This window comes from Chionomys nivalis, chromosome 18, assembly GCF_950005125.1.
Source record: "Chionomys nivalis chromosome 18, mChiNiv1.1, whole genome shotgun sequence".
NCBI classification, from domain to species: domain Eukaryota; kingdom Metazoa; phylum Chordata; class Mammalia; order Rodentia; family Cricetidae; genus Chionomys; species Chionomys nivalis.
Window position 1 is genome coordinate 3,099,426 of NC_080103.1, and position 25,623 is coordinate 3,125,048.

General features: G+C 44.1%; 1 protein-coding gene across 1 annotated transcript in view; it reads left to right on the forward strand.

Moving 5' to 3' along the window:
- The first annotated feature begins 9,560 nt into the window (after positions 1-9,560).
- The window catches only part of LOC130889864 (Fc receptor-like protein 5), a 69,306-nt gene continuing 53,243 nt past the window's right edge, over positions 9,561-25,623 (forward strand). Inside the window, exons 1-7 of the mRNA XM_057793800.1 lie at positions 9,561-12,394; positions 14,724-14,744; positions 15,533-15,778; positions 17,679-17,933; positions 18,710-18,994; positions 20,357-20,638; positions 24,073-24,351. Coding sequence (XP_057649783.1) covers positions 12,331-12,394; positions 14,724-14,744; positions 15,533-15,778; positions 17,679-17,933; positions 18,710-18,994; positions 20,357-20,638; positions 24,073-24,351 — 1,432 coding nt within the window. The 5' untranslated portion in view covers positions 9,561-12,330. The remainder of the gene's footprint in view (positions 12,395-14,723; positions 14,745-15,532; positions 15,779-17,678; positions 17,934-18,709; positions 18,995-20,356; positions 20,639-24,072; positions 24,352-25,623) is intronic.

Consider the following 25,623-nt stretch of genomic DNA (forward strand, 5'->3'; position numbering starts at 1 on the left):
GGGAATCAGGTGGGTGGTTCTCACCCTCCTTCCTGTCCTCCATTATAATCTCTTGTTTCCCCCCAACCTACAGCATCCTGGATACAGAGGCCTCTCCTCAAACCCTACCTTCATTCCCCGGGACTTCACCAAATCTCAGTGCAGATCCAGCTTTTCTCCTTTGTGTGAACTCTATCCTCTCTTCTAGCCATTCCCATTCCTTTGTGTCAACCTCCAGTATCTAGAAACCCTTCCTACATGGGTCTCCCAGAGGCCACACTGGGCTGGAACTCAGGTAGACGATTCACACTATCCGTCCTGTCCTCCATCATAGCCTATCTCATTCCCATCTTCAGCCCTGTAACAACATGCTTGCAGGAGCCCCACCAACCACCTCAACTCATTCACTGGAAATTCCAACTCGTGGAACAGCCCCAGGTCCTCTAGCCCATCACCTTGTCTTTCCAGATTATTCTGTCTTACAGCAGCCTACTTGCAGGACCCCTTCTCCACCACACCTACACTCCTGGGGGACCCTGCCTCTAGATGTGAACAGGACCCCCTTAGGGTCTTTCTCAATCCCATCTCAGGGTATGCTTCTAGGCCCCTCACCACTCCTCTCTGCCATCCAGTGACCTACAGAAGCATTCTAAACCAGAGATTCCATATTCACCACACATTCCTAAGATCCAGACAGGGCAACAGAAACAAATGAACTACCCTGCCCAGCACTCAGAAGACAAAGGCTGGCAGATCTCTGTGAGTTCAAGACCAGTCTGGTCTACAGAGTGAATTCCAGGATGTCTAGAGCTACCTAGTGAGACAAAATAAACAAAAACCAAAAACCACACAAATAGAACACCCACATAACAAAGAGAAGACCAGATATCAACATCTAGAATCATCTCCACATCCCAACTCCAAATGCCAATTCACAGCACAAAGCACAAGCTTTGACAAGAACATTGTGCTTCCACTGTTGTGCACAGGCCTCTGGTGAGCCTGCCATGGCTGGGCCCTTCACCACCAGAATGCAGTGCACTATTACAGCAGGCCCCGATAAATATAACTGAGCACAGGACACAACTCCAAAAAGCAATTATGAATATTTCAAGGACCTTAAAGAGAATATCAATAAATCCTTTAATGAAGTCTGTGAAAACACAAACAGTGGTCTGAGATGAAAATAGTCCATGTCACAAAAATAGAATTTGACGAAGAAATAGAATTAATGAAGAAGACCTAAGCTGAAATAAAACTGGAAATGGAAACTGTAGGTGCTTTGGTCCAAGCCTTATACAATGAGATTACAGCTGACAGGTCTAGCTGACGCCCAAACCGCAAGGCTTTGGGAACCCGCCTTTTGAGTGACCACTGTCGTTTCTGCAGAAGCCTTGTGAAGCCATAGCACTCTCCCTTTCCAGAATGGGATTTGTCCCAAATAATCCCAGCAGTGTATTAATTATTGGGCATAATTTCTTTCAGTACTGGTAACCAGGTGACATTTTTCCCACACTGTGGAGCCCTGGTGTGAAAGTCTTCACTCAGTCAAAGAAACTTTGTTCTCACAGTCAAATCTACATAAAGTTAGTACCCCACAATTTTTCTTTATGGTAGAACATCTGACAAGAAGAGAAGCCTTGCAAACAGACCACAAAAGAACTTAAAAAGACAGGTATTGAGCAGGAGAGACCTGCTGTCTGACCTCCCTGATAAGCAGAACCAGGTGGCAGCCAACTTGGGAGAGTGTAACCTGCTGGCCTTTGCTCTACCCTAACACACTAGTGATATCCTGTACTTACCTTCACCTCAGCTTCATCTGACAAAAGATCTTAGTCTAGGAAATTAACTGCTTGTGCCTTCACCCCTAGAGATACAGGAAAAAGCTTGGATCACTAAACCAGCCCCAAAGAAAGAAATTCCTTCTCACCTGGGTGCCAGTGCATACTCCTTTTCCTTCTGCAGCTCAGGCTGGTTGCCATGGCTACCACAAAGGCTATGTTCAGCTGCTGCGGGAACAGTCGTGCTTAGAGAGTGCACAGCACTGCAGGGGTTTTCTTCCCTTTTTCTCACATTTATCAATTACAAACTTGTAGGTTAACTAACCTCACAAATGTAGTTAACACACAAACTCCCTCTCTCTTAGAAATAATAGCCCTTTCCTTTATTAACCCCTTCTTAGATATACCTGGGCACTTCACAGTCACACTCCCTCTGAGACATAAGTAGGCCAACTGGAGCCTACTTTGTCAGGCTTATCTGTCTTGTTGGCCCTAAAAAATGCATGCCTGGTATCCTTGTTACCATCACAAAGAATTGCTAATTGTGTCTGTGTGGGTATTGTTGGTCCAGACTCCAACGCCCAGCCTGCCAAGCGCTGACTCCTCCCACAGGATATTTAGGGGGCTGCCCAAAAAAGGAACACATTTTGGGGTTTGCATGTGTGTTCCCTCTGTCTACCCCTTGCCATGCCCCCAGCCACTCGGGACCACCATCTATTAAACACAGGCATTTAATGTGGCTTATTCTGGTCTAATCGAAATTCTTTGCACCAGCAGAGAGGCTCTGTTAGAAAATATTCTTAACAGTTGGAGGTCCCACCAAGATAGGTCCATTTTTTCCTGCAGGCCCAGGGCCCAAGGTCATGCTGGAAAATGCCCATCCTGTGCATACCCTCTGCCAAACTAGATAGGCTTCAGACTCAATGAGTTCCCCTTCTTTTGCTCTATGCCGGTAGGGTTCCCCGGGGTGACCCATTTACTTTTTGGGTTTTCATTGAAGTCTCCGCCATGCCAAAAGCATGATCCATGTGGCAAAAGCTGAGCCTTTCACTGAGGTGGGACTTGGGTATCGGGAGACATCCCTCACCCACTTCTCATGCACCACCATTCATGACTCAAGAGGTCTGTTCGGTGGACGCATCTCAACAGGCTTGAGTCACACAGGCATGAGCTTCTAGTGGGTCCTTACAATTCCAAGCCTTAATTCAAACACCCTTAAGTGGCCTTTTACAAAAAATCCTTTTTAAAAGGCTATCTAACCTAAATTAACAATGCTCCAAAAGCCCTCAGTTCCTAGATGTGGTCTCTCTTCTCACCCCCCACTTCCCCCCCGCCCCCCCCCCCGCCTCTCTCTCTCTGCTTATTCGTGGCCAGCGTTCTTGTCCCACCCCCTTCCCCCTTCCACCTCTTCTCCTCGACTGATTTGTATCACATGGTTTGTCCTGCCCCCCAATCCCGCCCCTCCATAGTCAGTAGGGTTCTGATGCCACACCCAGAGGCACAGCAGCTCTTGTCCTGTTCCAGATTCAGGATCTAAACCTGAGTTCCTTCCCATCAGCTGAAGACAGCAGAGGCCTAACTGTGCTGGGATTTTAAAATTGGTCAGCTGACACAGGTTTCCAAAAGTATCCTATTTGTCTGTCTGTTAGAATGATGTGGCCACAATATATCTGTGTGACTATGTGGATTTATGATTCTGGAATCACATGCTTCCAGATTACAACAGTTCTAGAAAAAATACCAACACGTGGGTAGCTGCCATTTTAATCTCACCACCACCATCTTTGGTAAGAGTTCCCATGCAGGCTAATACTCTACTAGCATTGATTAGTAAACTGTAAGTAATTGGATAAAATATACATCTAAATTTAGCTTACATGCCCAGTTTAAAATAACAGGTATTGGTGCCTGGTTCTCAAATGCCTTTACAGATCTGAGATTATGACCTTTTAACAAAAAGCTTCTAACACAAAGGCATGTACTCCTGTAGCACCCTTTAGCTCCTCCAAGAAGACAGAAGGCCTTCTGCCTCCAGGCCTTGCCTTTGGGTTTGGCATAGCCACCCACACAACAAAAGTGGCCTTTTATCTCTCCAGCTTTCTAGATGTTTCACCCAAGAATCTATCTTCTCATCCTGCCAAGCCAGGTAGACTAAATCTTCCCCACACAGGAAAAATCATTGGGCCTCTCATACTCAACATCTAATGGCAAGCACTGCTTCTAAGAATGGTTGGTGTGGGAGAATTGTCTGTATTCTGTCAATCATATTTTAAATAAATGCTGACTGGTCAGTAGCCAGGCAGGAAGTATAGGTGGGCAACCAGACAGGAAGTAGAGGTGGGGCAAGAACAGGAGAATTCTGGGAACAGTCTATTGTTAGTGCCCTTGGGTGCTCCCCAGAAGTAGAAGTTACATCCCTATTGCTGAAGAAAACATGTTCTTCAGACACAAGGCTCAGAGGGCTTAGAGATCCTTGATCTGGAACTGACCTAAATGCTCCCCCTCTCTGGAGATTAGCTTTCATAATACCAGAAGGCACCATGAAAACGTCCAAAGGAGGCAGGCAACCAACAGTCCCACTCAACTATAACCAACATGGAGCAATACACCTATGGGTGCAGTATTGGCACATGTACCTTGGCAGTAACCAACAGCTCTCTTATTGGACTTGAAACTTACTCAACAATAGGGATACCATGTCTGATACTGAAAACCTAGCTAACTACTCAGTGTGAGTGAAATCATGGTTTCATTGAAGGAGAATCTACAACTGCAGAACTCTAAAATAACTCTAATCCATTTCTGACAACTCTGAGGCCTCTCAGCAATAGTGCCCTCCTCCCCTGGGAACCAGGAATCTAATAGTTATCCACACAGGTACTGAAATGTTGGGAACTTTCCATTTCCCTGAGTCTTTGTGGATGTTCTCCAGAAATTGGGCCAGATAACCTTTAAGATGTTGACTCAGTTCCTGATGTATGTGCCAGGTGGGAGGCCTCACGGAGACTTGATTTGACTCAGCCCCTGGGAAAGGGGCAGAATGACCCTCAGATGTTTCCTCTTACCTGGCAACCACTCTCCAGTCAATTGTTGGTAATAGCCTTTTTGAATAAAGCAATCATAATAGTTAAAGAACAACCCCCAGACCCCCCCCCCATTTACTTCTGTGGCTCTTTCCTTTAAAAGTAGCCTGTACCAGCTATTTGGGGTCTTTCTGGCCTCTCTAATGCTGAAAGACCCTGTCATGACAGAATTAATAAAATCCTCATGCTTTTACATCAGCTGTGGTGTGAGAGATGGTCTCTTGGGGTGACTCCTCCTCGGTAGTTGGACGCTAGAGTCCAACACAACCACTCATTTACTAAACCAGCATAATCTCAAACAGTAAACTTTAAATATTTATTCTTTTTACCCACAGATAATTGTAGTCTTTACCCCCACATCAAAGAAACTTCTCTTTGCAATAAATGAAGATCATTATAGAAAACCACACCCAATCAAAATGCAGCATTGTAGAGCCCAGTATCAGTGAATATATCTCCAAAACACTCCCACACCTAACACTCAAGGAACATGTCAGAAAGCAGGGCAGAAAGATGGGGACTTTGCTGTGAGATTGTGTCTCCTAGTAACATCAGAAGCTACACCCAGAAAGTCTCACCAACATGACCACCAAAGCAGAATCTGAAGAAGGATGACAGTGGTAGAGATACCAGACTGAGGGGAAAGTCCAGAGGGCTCAACCCTACACCACACACACACACAAAAAAAATAAAAAATTAGGAATAAGCATGTATATGCAAATATATGTGCATGCAATAACAATTAATGAAAAAAAGCCATTAATTTGAAGGAGAATGGGGAGGGGTATGTAGGAGGGTTTAGAGGAAGAAAAGGGAAGGGAGAAACGTCTTAATTAAATTATAAACTCAAAAATAAATAGAAAGGATATGTCAAACATCCAGGAAAGATAACTACTTTAAGTGTCTTCACATTTCACAAAATAACTTCAAATTTTAAAACAAAAGAAAAGGTATAAACAAAGAGAAAACAGAAAAAATCACAATTATGTTAAGAAACTTTAGCATAATTTTCTCAATAATTAAATGAAAGTTAAAAAACAGCTGAGTATAGAATATTGAAACAGTGCCATACACAATAAAGGATAATATGGTTAACAAATGAATCTCTGCACCAATATTTAATTGATATTCTTCTAAAGAAAATACAGAATATTTAAAAATCGATGTGCTAGTCCATAAAGCAAACTTTGATAAATTCATACACTGAAATTGTAAAATGTGTTCTCAGACCACAGTGAAATTGAACTAGAGATCAATATAGAAGGGAAACATTCCTAAGATATAGTGTTATTTCAAATGTATTTTAATAAATAAAAACTGCCTGAAGATCAGATAGTAAAACAGTCCTACTGGTCAGCCTTACAGACCAGATTATGGTAACACACACCTTTAATCTCAGTAGCCACAGTGACACACACCTTTAATCCTAACCCTAGAGAGAAACACAAATGGGAGGGGGGACAGCTCTCAGATATAGTCTCATTCTGAGATTCTGAGAGGCAGGATTGCCATTTCGGGCTAAGCTCAAGATAAGAGCCTGTGGCTAGCTGTTTTGCTTTTCAGATCTTCAGGTTGAACCCCAATTTCTGACCTTGAGTTTTTTTTAATCGTGCTTCACTAAGAGTTTATAAAATGAAACAACAGCCTTTAATCTCAGCACTCAGGAGGCAGAAGCAGGCAGATCTTTGTGAGTTCGAGGTCAGCCTGGTCTACAAAGAGAGTTCCAGGACAGCCAGGGCTGTTACACAGAGAAACCCTGTCTTAGAAAAACAAAAACAAAAATAAATAAATAAAATGAAATGAAACAATACACTTCAAATTATCTTATTGACCAAAAAGGAAATCTGGATGAAATTTAAAGTATTTTGAAGAAACTGACCATAGAAAAATAATAATATGTCAAAACTGATGTAATTCAGTTTAAAGCCACACTTAGACAAAAAAAAAAGTATTAGAAAAGAACATGGATTTTAAAAAACAGAGATAAATGTCTCTATATTAAGTTCTTTAAAAAACAAATTAAATTTTAAAAGGAAGAAATTAAAAACAACAAAGATCAGAAATTAATGAAACAGGAAAAGAACTCACAGCAGAGGAAACCACAAAGCCAGAGGTTCTTCGAGAAAGCTGACTCAACTGATGAGTTCCTACAGAGACGGATCAGGGACAAAGGGAGATTTTTACAGACAGGACTAGCAACTAGGAAGGAAAAGGGGAAGTCCTGCTGTGTGCTAGGTAAGGCTGCAGACCTCACAGACACTGGGGACACAGCAGGACACTGTGCTGAGATTTGGAGACACAGTTAAGCAAATTCCTGGTAAGACACAATTTACCAAACCTACCCCAAAACAAATAAGGTATATGAATAAACCCATATTAGTTTTAAGATTTAAATCTGTAATAAATCATTTTCCCTACCTCCACACCAAGGAAATAAAAGGCTAATTACCTTAAACAGTAAAATCATCCAAATATTTTACATTAATTTTACAAAAATTCTTTCTAAAAGTCTGTTTTATAATATAACAATAATTATTATAATTTTTTTGGTTGTTCAAGAGGGTTTCTCTGTGGAGCTTTGGAGCCTGTCCTGGAACTCACTCTGTAGACGAAGCTGGCCTCAAACTCACTGAGATCCGCCTGCTTCTGCCTCTCGAGTGCTGTGATTAAAGCTGTGCACCACCACTGCCGGGTGAGACCACTATAATTTTGATACAGGAATTGATAAGGATGTGAAGTATAGATTCTTCCTTCTTGTGGAAACAAATGCCAAAACCAAATTTGTAAGCTAAGTTGAGCAGACATATCCCAGACAAGCTGAATGCAGAGTAGACCTTACATTTGTAATGATCAGTTTTTTTTTTTTTTTTGCCATATTGACAAGAAAAGAGAAGAATCGTGTAGTCATAACATAAATGCAAAACTGATGCTAACAAAAACTCAATATCCATTATTTAGGAAAAAAGTCTTAGTGAACTAAAAATAGAAGACAATGAACTTAATCTGATGAAAAAATGTTTATCAAAATGCTGGCCCGGTGTTCGGACATTTGTCCCCAGCTGGTAGCACAATTTGGAGAGGGTGTGGAAACCTTTGACATGGGTGACATAGTTGAGGGAGGTGAATCACTTGTGGGACAGCTCTTTGAGAACCCAGAACCCCAGGCTGAAGCTCTCTGCTACCCAAACACGTTGTCCAGAACTGCCAGAGCAAGGCCATGCAGCTCCAACTCCTTCCCCACGAAAGGGCATCCATTTAAACTTTCCATCCTGAAGGTGGCTTCTATCTGATATTTGGTCTCAGCAAGAAGAAAGGTTACTGCAGGGTGACTGACCTAAAAGGCTCGGGTGCTCTGGATGAGAAAGCTGACTGATAAGCCCTGTGGGTTGTTCAGAAGCCTCTGACAGGACGGACATCCTTTGAGACGGCACTGGAACTGCCCTGCAGGCAGACTCTTCCCTCCACGTCCTCTTCTGCGCACCTCTCTACTCCCACGTAGACTGTGGTCCCCCGGTCCCGATTAGAGGATAAATCTGCTTCTGGAGATGTTTGTCTCTTTTATTTTCAAGCCGCCTCCATCAGTCTAACAGTTGCTAGAACACTCAACATGCGTTACTGAGGAAAACTATAACTGAATTCAGTACAGGAAACTTACTCGCGTTAATGAAGAGTATCTGTAGAGCGAGCTCAATTTCAACAAGCCCAGGTGCATGGAGAGTCCAAATCATGGTTTCTAAAGCTTTGTTTACTCATGATTCCAGGTATTAGATATTTGAGCCAAATATATATGTCAAACATTTACTGGTAATAAAGCATAAAGAAATGTATTTTAAAGCACTTCTTTTATATATAGTTTACCACTTACTAACAATTAAAGCAAATTTGAATAATAATGAGAAGGGTGTGCTTCTTTGTTTTTACATAATAAATTACCTCTTGGCTGAATATTTACACACATTCAATATTTTCAGAGCTTGTTAATAATTTTATAATCATCAGTGTAGAGAACACCTCCTCGCATAGCTATATTGTCCAAAATATCAGAAGTATCTTGGTGCCAATTCAGAACCTGGAAATACTGCACTGATCCCAAAGAGACATTCATTCAATGAATCAGCAACTCAAGCAGCTATTTAAAAAATATGTACTTACCTCTGGGGCCATGGAGCATACGTGGAGAGCACAGGACAGCCAGCATAGGCTGGTGTTCTCCACCCACTGTGTGGGTCTCATGGATTAAATTAAGGTCTTCAGACAGGGTATAAGTACCTCTCTCTACAGAGCCATTTGCCAGCTCCTTTAAACAGTGTTGGGTTTTGTTTTGTTTTGTTTTGTTTTTAGTCAAACTTCCCAACACAGTACAGTCCAAATATGTGTTAAGCTGACACATGCTGAAGGCTGAGAGCAAGAAAATGTCGTCTGTTTTCCACGGTTAAAGTGTTACTTATGTACAGTAAAAACAAATACCGCAGTTTATAATATATAACAGTCCGGTTTCTAGGGTTCAGGAAGAGCTCATTGGTTCTGGGTGGAATGGTAGCATACACAATGTAAAATACAAGAGTTGTATGTTCAGTACCAAGGCTACATCATGCAACACAGGCAAGCACTGCCAGAAATGTTTGCATTCATTACATGTTTATTTTATTTTGTATTGATTTGGAGACTGTACACATTCAAAAACATTTTCCTGTTACCCAAGATCTGACAATCCCCACAACCTGTTATATGATCCTATATGAAACTATGGTGCAAATTCTATGCACTAAATGTAAATAAGCATGTTCACTTAAGATACACGTGAAAATTAGCTATAGAGACATTATAGATATCTAGAGACAAGCTGAGAGTACCCTCATCACCTTGGAGTATACAAAGTTTATGAAATGGTTGTAAAAATCCATAGTCATAAACAGAAAGACAGATGAATTGTTCTATACAAAATCTGAAAGGGCAGTTTATGAGAAGGCACTACCAATGACCAAGAAGAGAAGCCAGAGTAAAGAAAGAAAGACATTTCACATATATGTCCATAATATTAATGTCCAGTATTTGAAAGAACTACAGAAAAGCATGAGAAAGATCGAGATATAAACAAATATTTCACATTTTAAAAGTGATCTAAAATACCACTTAAATATGAAAAGTCTTTTAGGTATAGTGGATCACAGATTTAATCCCAGAACTTGGGAGACAAATACAGGCAGATCTCTATGAGTTCAAGGCCAGCCTGGTTTACAGAGTGAATTCCAGGCCAACCAGAGATATATAATAAGAGCCTGTCTCCAAAAATTAATAAACCACACAATATAAAAAAACTAGGATCTCATAATTCATCAGAATGGATAAATGTAAATGAGCTCTGTACCTGCTGAGGGTAGGAGAGCAACGAGGCTCCTGGTGGAGCCAACTCAGTCATATCAGAAAGTTGGTGCAGAATATTGAACTATCAAAGGTGTGTTACATTTGTTTATGATGCATTTGTTTAACAATGCAAAGATGTGTTGCTTTGCCTGACTAAGGTACCTAATTAACTGGTCTAATAAAAAGCTGAACAGCCAATAGCTAGGCAAAGAAGGGATAGGTGTGGCTGGCAGGAATAGAGAACAGGTGGGGAGGGGGGATCCAGGCTCAAGGAGGGAGAAGAGAGTGAGGGAAACACCCAGGTCCTACCAGTAAGACAACCACCAGACAGACAGACATGGAGGAAATAGCAAAAGTAGGACATACAGCAAGAAAGAAAAGGCCCCAAGGCAAAAATGTAAATGAAAAGAAACAAGTTAAAATAAGTTATAAGAACTAGCAGAGCTGGGCGGTAGTGGCAGAGCCGGGCGGTGGTGGCTCACGCCTTTAATCCCAGCACTTGGGAGGCAGAGGCTGGCGGATCTATGGGAGTTCAAGGCCAGCCTGGTCTACAAAAGCTAGTTCCGGGACAGGCTCCAAAGCTACAGAGAAACCCTGTCTCGAAAAACCAAAAAAAAAAAAAAAGAACTAGCAGGCTGACATGGGACCGACCTAGGCCCTCTGCATCTAGATGGCCCTTGTGGGTCTTGATCTTTTGTGGGGTCCCTAGCAGGGGGACCAGGACCTGTCCCTAATGCATGAGCTCACTCTTTGGAACCTATTCCTTATGGTGAGATGCTTTGCCCAGCCTTGGTGCAAAGTAGGGGGAGCTTGATCCTTCCTCAACTTGATTATGTCATGCTTTGTTGTCTCCCATAAGAGGTCTTACCCCTTCTGAATAGAGACAGAGGAGGAGTGAATGGGGGGGCTAGAAGGGAGGTGGTGGAAGGGAACAGGAGGAGAGGAAGAAGGAGAACTGTGGTTAGTATGTAAAATAGATTAAAAGAGCAAGTGGTACAAACATAAACTAAGGTCAAGCATTCATAACTAATAAGTCTCCATGTCGTGATTTAGGAGCTGGTTGGAGGTCCCAAAGAAACCTGCTATAGAAAGTAATCAGCACTTTCTGGATACAGTATTACATAGTCTACAATATAGGAATTCTTCCCCAAGTGATGCCCAGTAGAAATGGTGTGCATATCCACAGGAGGCATGCGAACATTCACAGCCGTGCTGTCTGTCTCGGTCCCAAAAGTGTGTATTAACACGCTTCCCTTTGAGAGTCTCTCCTGAGCTGGAACAGATTAATCTGCTTATCCCTGTGTTTTTCTGTGACATAAATACCTGAGGCACTGATAAATATGAAATTAATTATGGTTTTGGGAAGGTCAAGGTTCAGGTCCAAAAAGAAACAATGGGGAAAGTCATCTGTAAGAAAAGAATGAGGGCTTCTATCACTTTTTACTTCAGGGAGCTTTGTTGGCCCACTGTCAGTCTGGAAGCTCAACTTTTAAAAAATTAAATTTGAAAGCAATCCACTCACATAAAAATTTGAAGGAAAAAACAGTACAGAAAGATATAATGAAAGCCTACTTCCCCCTTAGTCTCTCAAATACAGCAGTTGATTTTGTGCACGCTTCAAGGACAACGTATCCTTAGAGGCTATCTCAGACACGTTCATTCCATTGCTTACCTCCGTTCCCTAAAGGGTGCACTGCAAATACCAATCCGCACCTCAGTTTCTCTCTCTCACCCTTTGCATACGTGTAGCTTCACTTCACCACTAATGGTGTCATTGTACAATCCCACAGCCATCATCATGTATGATGCTTCCCTGTTCAGACAGTGATAAATGACAGACATCTTTCAAAAAACTATCTTCTTGTAGTTTCCCTAAGGTAATTTCCCAACAGCCGAAATGTGGGGTTGGGAGCACATGATTCTTAAAAACACTCACTTTTCCCCTTTGACTGTAGGAGAGGAAACTAATTAATAGTTAGAATTCGGTACTCCTACTTCCCTTTTTTGGCTGAAGACGCACTCTTGTGTTTTGGCAGAGCAGTTTCCCAGATATTCTCACTGGAGCTGGTGAGAGCTGTGTACTGGCTACTGTGAGAGCAAGAGCCGCTGCTACCTGTGAGGAAATGCCTCCGTCAGTCTCGCCCTGGGTGGTCTTCACGCTGCTGTGGCTGACTCCACCGGTCGTGAGTGAGTAGACACTGTGGGTCTGGAGTGGGTCGGGCAGCATCCATCTCTCCCAACACAGGCCTGGTTGTCTCCTGCATTTCAGAGCCACAGAGTTCCCCCATGTCAGGCTATATTCCCCAGCTTTCTACACCGCTCAGGATTTCCCCTCCTGACCTCAAGGAAAGCAGTCCCAGGTGGAAAATGCTTCAGCCGGCAGGGGAAGAACTGCGACAACAGCAATGATTAAAGTTTCACCTGGTTTTCTTTTCTTTCACGAATGCTTTGTGAAGAACAGAAAGTGACCTGCGCTTGTTTGTTCACACTCTTACTCACGTGACAGCTTTATTTGACTCCCTTCTGTGCCAGGCTATTCCTGGTCTTGTGCATGAGCTGACCAGGGATTCACTTAGAGGACAGCTCCGTCTGCACATTCATGCCAGCCAGAGATGGACTGGGCACAAAGAGAACACTGTGGAAGTCAGAGGTGGCCACATGGGAAATCGGGAGGGGGAGGGCACCTACAGCAGCTGACAATGTCACTGCCCATGGATACACATTTCTGTCAGTTCATACCTACAAAGTGTTTGCTTTTTACTAAGTTTTAAATATTGGAATTAAATGTGGGTCCACCTAGTAAAATAAAAAAAACTTAGACTCCTCTATGTGCAATATTGTACACAATGCTGAAGACGGTGGGATGTTTCATGCCCACAAAGAAAGCAAGAGCTTTCAGCAAAGCTGGGGGGGGGGGGGGGGAGAAACAGCTGGGAAATGTAATTCCAGTTAAACCAAGTCCCAGTGGGTGGCAGAGACAGGCAAGTATCTACACACAAATCAACTGGTAAATAGCTCCTGAAACACAGGGGCTGGGTGGTGGATGGGGCAAGGACCCCACAGCTGCAATGAACTGTTATCTCAGAAACAGAAGCACATCCTGGCATGGCACAAGAGGGGCAGGAGAGACAAGGGTAGAAGAAAGAAGGGGAGGGGCGGAGAGTGTCAATATGGTGCACAGGGATGCGGGGTCAGAGCTTGGATTCAAAACTGTGTTACTACCTACTAGCCACTAAACCATGTTCTTGCTTGCTCCCTTACTCCCTCCCTCCCTCCCTCCCTTCTTTCCTTCCTTCCCTCCTTCCTTCTTTCTTTCTTTATGAAAAATGGATCCTTTTCTCACATAACCTGATTACGATTCCCCCTCCCTATATTCCTCCCAGTTCCACCCCATCTCCCCTCCATACGAATCCACTCTCTTTCTGGTTCTCATTAGAAAAGAACAGGTTTCTGAGAGATAATAATAAAGTATCATAAAATAAAATACAATAAGGTAAAACAAAAACTATTACATTGAAGTTTAACAAGACAGACCAACAGAAGAAAAGACCCAAGAGAAGGCACAAGAATCAAAGACCCTCTCATTCTCACGCTCAGGAATCCCACGAAAACACTAAACGGGAAGCAATAATATATACTCAGAAGACTCATACCCAGTGTAGCCCCGTGCAGGCCCTGCGCGTGCTGCCTCAGTCTCTATGAGCTCATGTGAGCTCTGCTCATGTTGATTCAGAGGTTGATTCTTGGTGTCCTCCATCCCCTCTGGCTCTTACACTCTTTCTGCATCCTCTTCTGCAGGGTTCCCTGAGTTCTGGGGGGAGGAATTTAAAGAAGACATCCTATTTAGCTCTCTCTTCCTCTCTCTCTCTCTCTCTCTCTCTCTCTCTCTCTCTCTCTCTCTCTCGTCAGTCTGTGGGTCTCTGTATTTGTTCCCATCCTCTCTGTGGAAGGCTTCTCTCTGCCAGAACACTCCGTCAAAGCTTCAACTTCTGACTTCATCACATTCCTGGAGCTCTTTCTATGGTTCCCCATGGCTTCTACAAGAAAACTTGAGCTACTCATGTGGCCCTGCCTTCCTCCCCAACTATATTTCATCACTGCTCACCTGCCAGAGCTGCTCAGGCCACTTCTGAACACCAACACCCTTTCTTCTGTGCCTCTCTTGCCTTGATCACCCTCTCTGTGCTCCTAGGCCAGACATAAGCATCAACCTTCACTTGGATGGTTCCCGTGTTCTTGGTCATAATTTCCCCTGCTATCATTGCACCTACCTTCCGTATTATACTTGTTGCCAGAAAGTAGCACTTTTAAATTTATCTTTAAAGTTCAAGGGCAATATCTTCATATATACAAACATATGACAAACAGTTATCAGCATTTTCATAAATGAATTTTTCATGAGAAGCAGTACAATGGATGCTGAAAGACATTATCTTTTTGAATAAGAAAAGGAAAACTCTTACTTGTACTTTCACCTCTAACTCTCGACTTCATTGTTGTTTATTTTTGTTTCCAGCTCCTGTCAGTAGACAATATGGTGAGTCCTTTCTTCTGCTTTGTGAGTCCTTGGTAAGAGTTTCTCCCTAATGTCTTGTATTTTCCAGCTAATGATGATGGGTTTTAGTGAAATCATCTTCTATGAAACAAGGCAGTTAAGTGCACTGATCTCCCAGGCTTTTCTAGTGTCAAAACCTGATCATAACATTACTTTTTTTTTTTAGGGAAATGCAAAGTTGTGATTTTAATGATTCTGTAGTTCTTTTGGGGCTTATGAATGATGAGATGGCAAAGGAAGAGGTGTTTTATCTAGGACCCTCTTCCAGAGCAGGCTAGTTAACCACTGATGTTACAGTAAATCCTGCTATCTTTGCCCCCAGAGATAGTCTTGCCCGGTTGCCATCAATGGGCAATCACTCTTCCCTGTGGGTGGTGAGTGCTCTCGGATGTTAAGCAGCCTTCAGTCGTCAGTGAACTTGGGGGTAGGGCTCTTGGGAATGGCCCAAAGCCAGGTCCTCCCTGCTTATCCCACAGGGCCATTAGAGAACTTGGGGAGCACACGGATCCTGGGAATGGTCCAAAGCCAGGTCCTCCGTGTCTATCCCACAGGGCCATCAGTGAACTTGGGGAGCACACAGCTTCAGGGAATGGCCCAAAGCCAGGTCCTCCCTGTCTATCCCACAGGGCCATCAGTGAACTTGCAGGGGGGTTGGGGGTAGGGCTCTTGGGAATGGTCCAAAGCAAGGTCCTCCCTGCCTATCCCACAGAGCCCTTCTGGGGCTGAAACTGTGACTTCTCTGCTACAGACTAATTTTCTCTCATCCTCAGAAACTGCACCCAAATCTGTGATTTCTCTTGAGCCTCCATGGACCACTTTCTTTCAAGGAGAGACAGTGACTCTGACTTGCTATGGATTTGGCTTCAACTTACCCCAGAAAACAAAATGGTACTGGAATAACAAAATTGTAGAAGAAATCCAAGGACACATCTTCAAAGTCCGCATGTCTGGAGTGCACCAATGCCAAGCCGACAACTTACATCTAAGCATCCCTGTGCACTTACACTTTTCTAAAGGTGAGATAAAAGAGAAAAAAAGCTTCAGACAACATTTCAGTCCAGTTTTCTCTATAGATTTAATTACTGCTCACCACAAATGAACAACCCGTTCTATTTCGTGCCATGAAAACTTAATCTCTGTGTAAAATCAGATATAGAACAGAATTATCTTAAATTTAAACCAAAAGAATTTAAATTGTCTGTATAAAATCTAGTCTGTCTAGTAGGCAGTGACTTCAAGTAGTACATACATAAGGTATAATTGTTACCAACAGTTAATTTAGTGCAAGATGAGTCAAATACATTCACCCACTTCTATCCCTGTGGTCCTTAAAATTTGGCCTAAATCAGAATCTTTGTGACTACACAGAGACTTGAGACTTACCCTGTATTTACAGACCCAAAACCTGATTTTTTTAAGATTTATTTATTTATTATGCATAGAATGTCCTGCTGGCATGTATGCTTACATGTCAGAAGAGGGCACCAGATCTCATTACAGATGGTTGTGAGCTACCATGTGGTTGCAGGAAATTGAACTCAGGACCTTTGGAAGAGCAAGCAATGCTCTTAACCTCTCAGCGTCTCTCCAGCCCAAAACTTGATATTCTTTTTTTTTTTATTCTTTTTTACTTAAAATTTCCAACTGCTCCCCGTTTCCCATTTCCCTCCCCCTCCTCCCACATATTGCCCCCTCCCCCCGCTTCCCTCTCCCTATCCCCACTCCACTTCTCCTCCCCCTAGTCCACTCCCCCTCCCTCTCGATACTGAAGAGCAGTCCAAATTCCCTGCTCTACAGGAAGACCAAGGTCCTCCCACTTCTATCTAGGTCCAGGAAGGTGAGCATCCAAACAGGCTACGCTCCCACAAAGCCAGTTCATGTATTAGGATCGAAACCTAGTGCCATTGTCCTTGGCCTCTCATCAGCCTTCATTGTCCGCCTGGTGGACAATGAGAGCTGACGAGAGGCCAAGGAGAATGGCACAGGAACTTTCATCTGGCGATGGATCGAGAGAGAGACAGAGCCCCAATTTGGATCAACCGTCTGAGCTCTTAAGGTCCAAATGAGGAGCAGAAGGAGGGAGAACATGAGCAAGGAAATCAGGACCACGAGGCGTGCACCCACCCACTGTGACAGTGGAACTGATCTATTGGGAGCTCTCCAAGGCCAGCTGGACTGGGACTGAAAATTTGATATTCTTGAACTCCAAGAATATGTAGTGTTTATAAACTGCTCATGGAGAAGCAATAAAACTATTTAAATGTTAGATAGAAATAAATTGATTGATTTTTTTAATAGATACACAAAGAGAGGGAGGGGTCAGGGAGGGAGGTATTTTCTCTTTTGGTCTTGAAATCTCCTGATCTGAAGTTGAAGTAGTGTCAGCCTTGTGACAATTGCCTTTGATTTAGTAAGCAAGAAAATACATTATTAGCAAGGAAAGGGGAAAAAGTTATGCTTTTTGGTCTAATGATTCCCTTGAACACTTACCTACTGAAGCATACAAATCTACACACCCCAAAATGAAGGACCCTAAATGGACAGGAAACCTTATTAAATTATATTGCTGGTATAGAGGGAAAACTATGGCTACTGGAAATCAGTTTGCATCTTGAGAAAGTACTAGCCAAATAAACTAGCAAGTAGATACAGATTATTAAAATCCCCTAAGAGAGAAAAAAATACAGAAATTCTGGTACACCAACATGGGAGAAGGAACTGGAAGATTGCATTCCCAATGGTGACGGAACTTTGTAACTTACCTTCTGCTGTCCCGCTTTTATCAAACTGCAGGTATGCATTTGAAACTCAGAAAAAGAACTAAGAACACTCTCTCTAGTTCCACTTCCTGTAAAACCTGCTTGGGCAGTAAAGAAAAAGGAGAATGAAAAAGTGATGGCCTGGTATGTTTCACAGATCCATTGGTGCTTCGAGGCCCACCTGCTGTGTTTGAGGGAGACTCTGTGGTTCTGAGGTGCAACGCAAGGAAAAGTACATCACGAAAGACCCCGACATTTTACAAGAATGCAGTCCCTCTGGAATCATCTGGTCCAAGTTCCAAGCTCGTTATTCAGCATGCAGATCAGAGGGCCAACGGTCAATACCACTGCACCAAGAAGGAGGGGTTATGGACCAAAATGTCTTCCAATACAGTCAGAGTCCAAGTCCAAGGTACAACTGTAACTCCTCTGAACAGATTCTTAGTCACAGGCAGGCTCTCTGTGTTTGTAGAGGCAGGATAGGAAGGAAGGGTGAACTAGAAGTCCACGGAGAGAAAACATAGTCGTTTGGACGGAGAGATGTTGGTAACCAAAAGCGGCACCTCTCTTTTGCCAGCGTTTGGTGAGCAACAGCACTCCACATGCTGGTGTTGAGGATGAATTGGGGTTTTCCGAAGGATACTTAACTGTAGTGTAATGTTTTACTCTTTTGGCTTTTTGGGAATTCCACCACCAAGTTCCCAAATAAATCACTCACGGAGGCTTATTCTTAGTTATGAATGCCCAGCCTTAGTTTGCCTTATTTCTTGCCAGTTTTTCTTAACTTAAATTATCCCATCCAGCTTTGACCTCTGGGCTTTTATCTTTCTCTGTCCCTGTCTTCTTTCCTTCTTACTCCGTGACTGGCTGTGTAGCTGTATAGTTGGTGGCTGGCCCCTGAAGTCCTCCTTCTTCTCTTTCCCAGATCTCTGCTCCAAAATTTCTCCTCATATTTATCCTGTCTGCCTGCCAGTCCCCCCTATTCCTCTCTCCTTTCTCCTGTTCCTTTCCCTTACCCTTGCTCCTGCCTCGCTATTGCCCTTTATTAGACCATCAGGTGTTTTAGACTGGCACAGTAACAGAGCTTCACACAGTTAAACAAATGCAACATAAGCAAAAATAACACAGCTTAAAATCATATTCCCCAGCACGTACCTGCTCAGTGTGGATGATTGTGATCCTTTCTAGAATTATTCCCACGTCCTGTGCTGATGGTCAGACCCTCTGAACTCACAGATGGAAGCCCAGTGACACTGGTCTGTCAGACTCAGCTCCCTGCACAGAGGTCAAATGTCCAGCTCCAGTTCTGTTTCTTCAGAAACCTCCAGGCTCTGGAGTCAGGCTGCCGCAGGTCCTCAGAGTTTCACATCCCTGCCATATGGACTGAAGATGCAATGTGGTACCAGTGCACTGCAGAAACAACGGATGCCCAAGTAAGCAAACGAAGCCTGCCCATCAGAATTACTGTGCAGAGTGAGTATCATTCTGAGATTTCCCGGGTACAGACTGGTTACGAGCTCGGGTCACTAGTCCTTATAGAAAGTACTGCCTCATGCTTGTGGAAGGTGAATGGGGAAAATATGAAACTCGTGTGGATATCCTTAATGATCTTTGAACCAGGAAAAGAAGGGGGGTTGTTCTTTGTCTCTCGATGCCTTTAGAGAAAGCTACTTCTTAATCTCCCAGACGTTTTCCTCCCAGTGCTATAGTCCTAAACTGTGAGCTATGGGGCAGCCTTGTATGAATGTTCTGCTCGGCCAAACAGGTTTCTAGAACACTAGGTCCCTGGTACAGGCTGCTTAAAGGCAAGAAAGACAAAGGATGAAGTTGTGGCAAATAAACAGTTCCACCTTGATGCCCTCAGAGACGGCGCTACACACACTATCACTTTCCCTAAGGCTCTAAAGCAGCATCACTTTATTAAGCATGACTGTCAGCCGGTGACTCCGCCTGACTGAATTGGGTCCAACACCCAGGAAATCTAGTTGAGCACAGTAGGGGACACATGGTCTAGGCCATCACTTGTGCGGAGGGAAGGAAAGTGACAGCATTACCTGTGAACTCGCTCCCATTCCTAAGAAAACCCTATCCATGTGTTCATGGCTGTAGGAAATGGGTGTTCCTGTGGCTGCCGGAGGATGGACAGGTCAGAGAAATCAGAGGGCATGCTGTCCAATAGTCATATCAGTGGTTCCCAGCACCGTCTCTTCTTCAACACAACAATGCTTCCCACCCTCTATTCAACTACTGTATTTTGTTTTTTAGATTGAAAATTAATTTAAAAGGCCACTGTCCTCAGCCAACATGCCTAAAACTGTCCCCACACAGATACCCTTTCCAGATACCCTTTCTTGGATTGCGCGTCTATCCTGGATGTACTCTCTTTGTCCGCCTGACAGATATACTAGAGAAGTTAAGAAATGCCAACTTCAGGGCAGCTTATTATTTACATCAATGCCCCATTTCCAATCAACTGTGCTGTCACTATACTCGGGACAATCGTGTTCCTTTTCCCTTCACCTCTCCACCAGTTTTGTTAAGTGTGGAACACTAGGTGACATCTCTAGAACTGCCCTATCAGGATGGGTAGACATGAGGCTAATTTGGGCAGAATAGCCTATATTCCTGGTTCATATTTTTGACAAGGTCATTGAGGAAAACGGGTCCTTTCATTAGGCAGAAAGCACAGTCTCTGCCTCTTTCCACTTCCCAGAGAGCAGACTAACTCTACTCTCAGGCCGCTTCTCACATGATACAACAGGCTCTGCCTCCCCGCCCTCATTTATGAGCATCCCGTCATCAAGTGTCCCACATGTGCCATTCTTATTTACTTAGGAGCTTCTGCAGACTTCCAAATACACATCGTCCCAGCCTCAAGGTTAGTGTTTGAAGGGCAGTTGCTGTTATTCAACTGCTCAGTAAAAGGGGTCCCAGGGCCCATCACACTTTCCTGGTACAAAAGGGACAAGCTGAATAAGGAAATAAAGATCACTAAGTCCTCAGAGGCAGAATTTGAGATCTCCAGGGTAAACAGCAGTGACGCGGGGGATTATTACTGCGAAGCCAACAACAGTCGCCGAAGCTTTGTCAGCAAGGTAGTCGCCATCACCGTAAAAGGTACGTGTTGCCAGGCATCCTCTAGGAATGGATCCTAACTGCACAGAGCTCCTTAGCGGGACTCAAGACAGTCGGGCAGAAGTGGATATTGTCAGTTACCAATGATCCAATGTTCTGAATAAGCTACCAACCATTACTCAAAGACTAACAGGAAAAACTTAGGAATAGAAGGGGCTGAGGGAGGTGGGAACTCTCAGAAAGTCAAGTTGAAGAAAATGCTCAGTGGTTAGGAATACACCTTTCATAAACTACAAATCACTTCTCAGTTGAAATGAAATGACTCCTTATAAAGGAAAACCAGAAGGGAGGCTAGAACCACACATCTTGGGAGAGATGCCGCCTGACAAACCTGCTTATGTGAGCCCTCACTGCTATGTCTTCAAGCCCTGGCAGCATGCTCTTTTCCTACCCCCAGGCTCCTACAGTGAGATGCTGTGGAGAATGTGATAAGAGCTTCACCAGGAGGCCAAGAGAGTCCCTCCCTCATCCCAACCTCCATCTATTGGTTTTATCATGAGACTGAAATCCTAAGGCCCCCAGACCTCAACACCTCTTCTGTTCACTGAACATTTGAACTATTATTCCTGTGCCCAGGCAATGGAGCAGGGAGAAGTTACCGTTCATCAGAAGTAAGCAGCAGCCTTCAGGATGAGGTCACATCCAGGACAGATCACACCCAGGACAGGCCACACCCAGGACAGGTCACATCCAGGACAGGTCACACCCAGGACAGGTCACACCCAGGACAGGTCACACCCAGGACAGGTCACATCCAGGACAGGTCACACCCAGGACAGGTCACACCCAGGACAGGTCACATCCTGGATCAGGTCACATCCAGGACAGGTCACATCCTGGATCAGGTTCCATGCTCCAAAAGTCTAGAACTCCTATCCACAGTGACTCCTTACCTCCCCCTGCTCACCTGTAAATAGAGAGGAACATTCTGGTTACCTGGGAGAAGGAAAGGACCTAAGGACAGCACCCTGGAAGAGCATGTGAATTCAGAAGGGAAAATATCCTGGAGCGAAGTACTAACGACACCAGAAACTGCCATGGAGTCTCAAAATGCCGGAGAGCAAAGAGTTGATCTGGGAAAGGGTGTCAGTTCCATGGTAACAAAGCATAGACACCTCCCCTCAAGGCATCATTTCTGTAAAATGGAGGCCAGCCATCAAATAGGGAGCCAGGAGGGCCAAGTCCTGAGGATGGGTGGGAAAGGAGCAGATGAACAACCAGCATGATTTTCTAGGGTGTTTATGACCCTCTTTCTAGAAGTTCATTAAGCAAATAGGCTTGCACTGTGTAGTTTTCTAGACCTTTGTTGACTAGTAGTGGTAAGAGATATGTCAGGTCTAAAGAAACCTAGGATGGATGTCTAACTGTGGTGCCTATTAGCACACCAAAGCATGTGCCGGCCTCCAGGATCTCTCAGCAAGTACCAGCTGCAGAGTCCCATCCTGGGTCTTCTCAGTTCTTCTCACCCTGCCCCTACCCGAAACTTCTCCAGCCCATGGACTTCCCTTCCCCCAACTTCTCATTCCTATATCACCCTGCCATTTGGGCCATTCACTCTTTTGTCTCACCCTTCTTGGTCCTCCTCTCTCGCTGCTGGCACCCCTTGCCCTCCTTGAATGGCCCAGTTCACTCTGATGGCCCACAGTCCACTACTTCCTCTTTGCATTCTTGGACTTTCCCACAGGTCTCTGGCTGTACTATCTCTCATAACAAAAACAAAAAACAAACAAAAACCTTCTCTTCAACCATACCTTAGAGCAAGCGGTCACATCCTCATTTTATTCAGTATACAAATCCTGGTTGATCATTATCAAGGCCACTTGTTAGCATCAGAAAAGACTCACTGGAAGAACAAATTTGCTTCTATTTATTCTTGGATCTTTGTTCAGGAGAAAGTAAAAATCCAGTGGTGGTTGTTGTTTTTCAAAGTAATAGAACATATTGTTGAAAACTACTGGTTCTGATGTGCCAGCCTGTTTATAGCAGGAGGAGAGGGGCCAGGAGTCCTAGGTAGGTGAGAATTTGTTGCAAGGCTATCTTGAGAGTAAGGAAAAATAGGAAATACTGCATAGCCAATTCAGGGAAGAACTAGATTTCTCACAATAGAATATATTTCTCAAAATAGAATTGCTGTTTTTTGTGAGGTTTTTGACATTCAGTAAGCCAGAAGTCTCCATTATTCTATTAAGCCCTCCAATTATCTTCTTCCTGTATTTTCCTGTCTCTGTTGCCCTTGGTGCTGAGTGCTTTGATCTCATTTCCCCCAACCTCATGACTTCTGCTTCATAAGGCTTCTGATAGCCCCAGAATCTACTGGGGCTCCGCTGCATTGAGTTCTTTATGTATTAGAGTCTCATCACTTTTAGTATTATCCTGGCTTTCCCTGTCACCTGTCAGGAAGAACCCAGACAGTACCCTGTCTCTTTCAGAGACAAGCTCCACCCACTTCCAGTCTCAAACTCATTTTTTGGCCCACAGCTCTGTCTCTCTCCTCTCTTCTCCTCCCCTCCTCTCCCCTCCCCTCCCCTCCTCTCCTCTCCTCTCCTCTCCTGTCTCTGTCTCTGTGTGTGCCTCTCTGTCTCTCTGTCTGTGTGTCTCTCGGTCTCTGTCTCTCTCTCTCTCTCTCTTTCTCTGTCTATGTGTTTCTCCCTTCCTCCCCTACCATCCCAATACACTCTTCTTAAATAAACTCTACATTCAAGTTCTTTTTGCATCACGTATTTGGTTTCCCTCCTGAGTTCCTCACCCGCCATAGGACATACCAAGGTCCATCTCACACCGAATCTTTCAATCACTGTGATAAAGAATTGACCACAACCAGTTTCGGGAGGAAAAAGTTTATTTCAGCTTACAGTCCGCAGTTCATCCTCCAGGGAAGCCAATGCAGAAGTTTGACATAGAAGCCACAGAGGAGTGCTTTCTTACCCAGCATGGTACCACCTACAGTGGACTAGGCTCTCCCACAGCAATTATTATAATCAGAACAATACTTCAGTTGGGGTTTTCACATTGCTAAGGTCAAAAGCAGACTATAAACCAGTGTGTATATTGTGATCTCACGTACGTGTCGATGTGTTTATGTGTTGATGTGAGTGTACTGACACAGAGGAAAGATACAAAAAAATCTAGCTGTGATGGTGCAGAGCTATAATCTCAGCACTTGGAGGACTACAAGTTAATGTTCAAGGCCAGCCTGGTCTATCTAATCAGACTATCTCATGGGGAAAGAAAAACGATGGAGGAGGGGAGAAAGAAAAGGAATGGAGGGGAAAGACATGAAATACTAAACAGATGTGAGCCCTAGAAAATGAAAATACATGACAAAAATTCTCATTGTTAATTTATTTTTTTAATATATTGGGGTTTTATTTAAAAATAAAAGACACTAATATGAACTAACTCGCTCTCTCCCTTAGTTCCAGTGGCCCGCCCTGTCCTCACACTCGGGGTCCCTGGGGCCCGGACTGTGGTGGGTGACATGCTAGAGCTTCACTGTGAGGCTCTGGAAGGCTCTCCTCCAATCCTGTATCACTTTTATTACCAAAATGTCACTCTGGGGATCAGCTCAGCCCTTTCTGGAGGAAGAGGGTCCTTCAACTTTTCTGTGACTGCAGAACATTCTGGAAACTTCTTCTGTGAGGCTGACAATGGCCAAGGGCCCCAGCGCAGTGATACTCTGGCTCTCAGTGTTATAGGTAAGTTAAATTCAAACTAGCAGTGCAGGCGCAGATCATCTCTCCACCATGCCCAGGAGGCAAGGTTGGGGTGTTTTTCACAGAAGCAGCTACTGTGTGGTGTCACAGCAAGCCTTCTGCCTCCGCAGTCTCTGTGGATCTTTCCTCCATTAGCCTTATCCTGCCTGACAGCACCACTCTCCATCCTTTGTGACCACAGGACGAAGGCTTGTCTGGCCGACAGTCTTAGGTGGAAAGGGAAAGTTCAGTGTGTTCTCTTAACTGTGCTACTCCTTAAGATGAGTCTGTGCCCATCATCTGGGTATCCTGGTATCCCTGGTTATCACCTGGGTATCCCTGATGGTCCTAAACTGAAGACTCTGAAGACATGCGTGTGTTATATCCCACTCTTCTTGAAAGCTCCTCAACTGGACATCTTTGGAAGGGATATTCCACTCAGGGTTGGGCTTCTTCAGGCTGTCTCTGCACGTGAGACTCTTTCTTTCATCCAGATCCCTAAGGAAGAGTCCCAGGGATCTTCCCTGACACTTCTCTCCCTCCCTGCTCACAGCAATCCTACTGATATTCCTTCCCAGGTGTTCCTTAGATTTTTCTCTATTTCTCCCTGCCATGAGCTAGCCAAATTCACCATTAATTCAATGACTAAAGTGCCACTCAGTGCCCCATCCGCTCTTCTCCTGTCTCACTTCCATGCACTTCCATGCCTTTCCACTGTTTGCTGGAAGAGTCCTGACTGAGTCTCGGGCCTCCCATTGTATCACACTTGCCGGCCCTTTAACTGTTCCTCTACCTGCTGCAGCAACTCAAATGGGTCGGCTTAGCTCCCATCCTCAACCTCTGCACATACTGCCTGCTTCATGGAGTCCCTCCGCACTAGATTCGGCCCTCTATTGCTAACCTCTCCATTGAGTCACTCCGTGCTAGATCTGGCCCCTCTGTTCCACAGCAGGTCTTGGCTTTTCTGTCAAGCCCACTTCTTTTCCTAGCAATCCTCTCATTTCTCAGATGCCCAGCTTTCAGTTGTGTCTCTATTTTCAGATTCCTCAAACATGTTTGTGTTTTTGTGTTGTTACTTCAAAACACATACAACATTACACATACATTCTCATTTCCCAAGACTGGAATAAATTATAGATGAGTTTTGAGAAACCCGAGAAAGCCTCTAAAGAATAATATAAAACATTTTGCAGTCCAAAAGGCCTTCACTGTAGAGGGCTGTGTTCAGACGGAAGGAACCAGGGCTGCTTTTCTCCCTCAGCTTCAGTGCTGTCG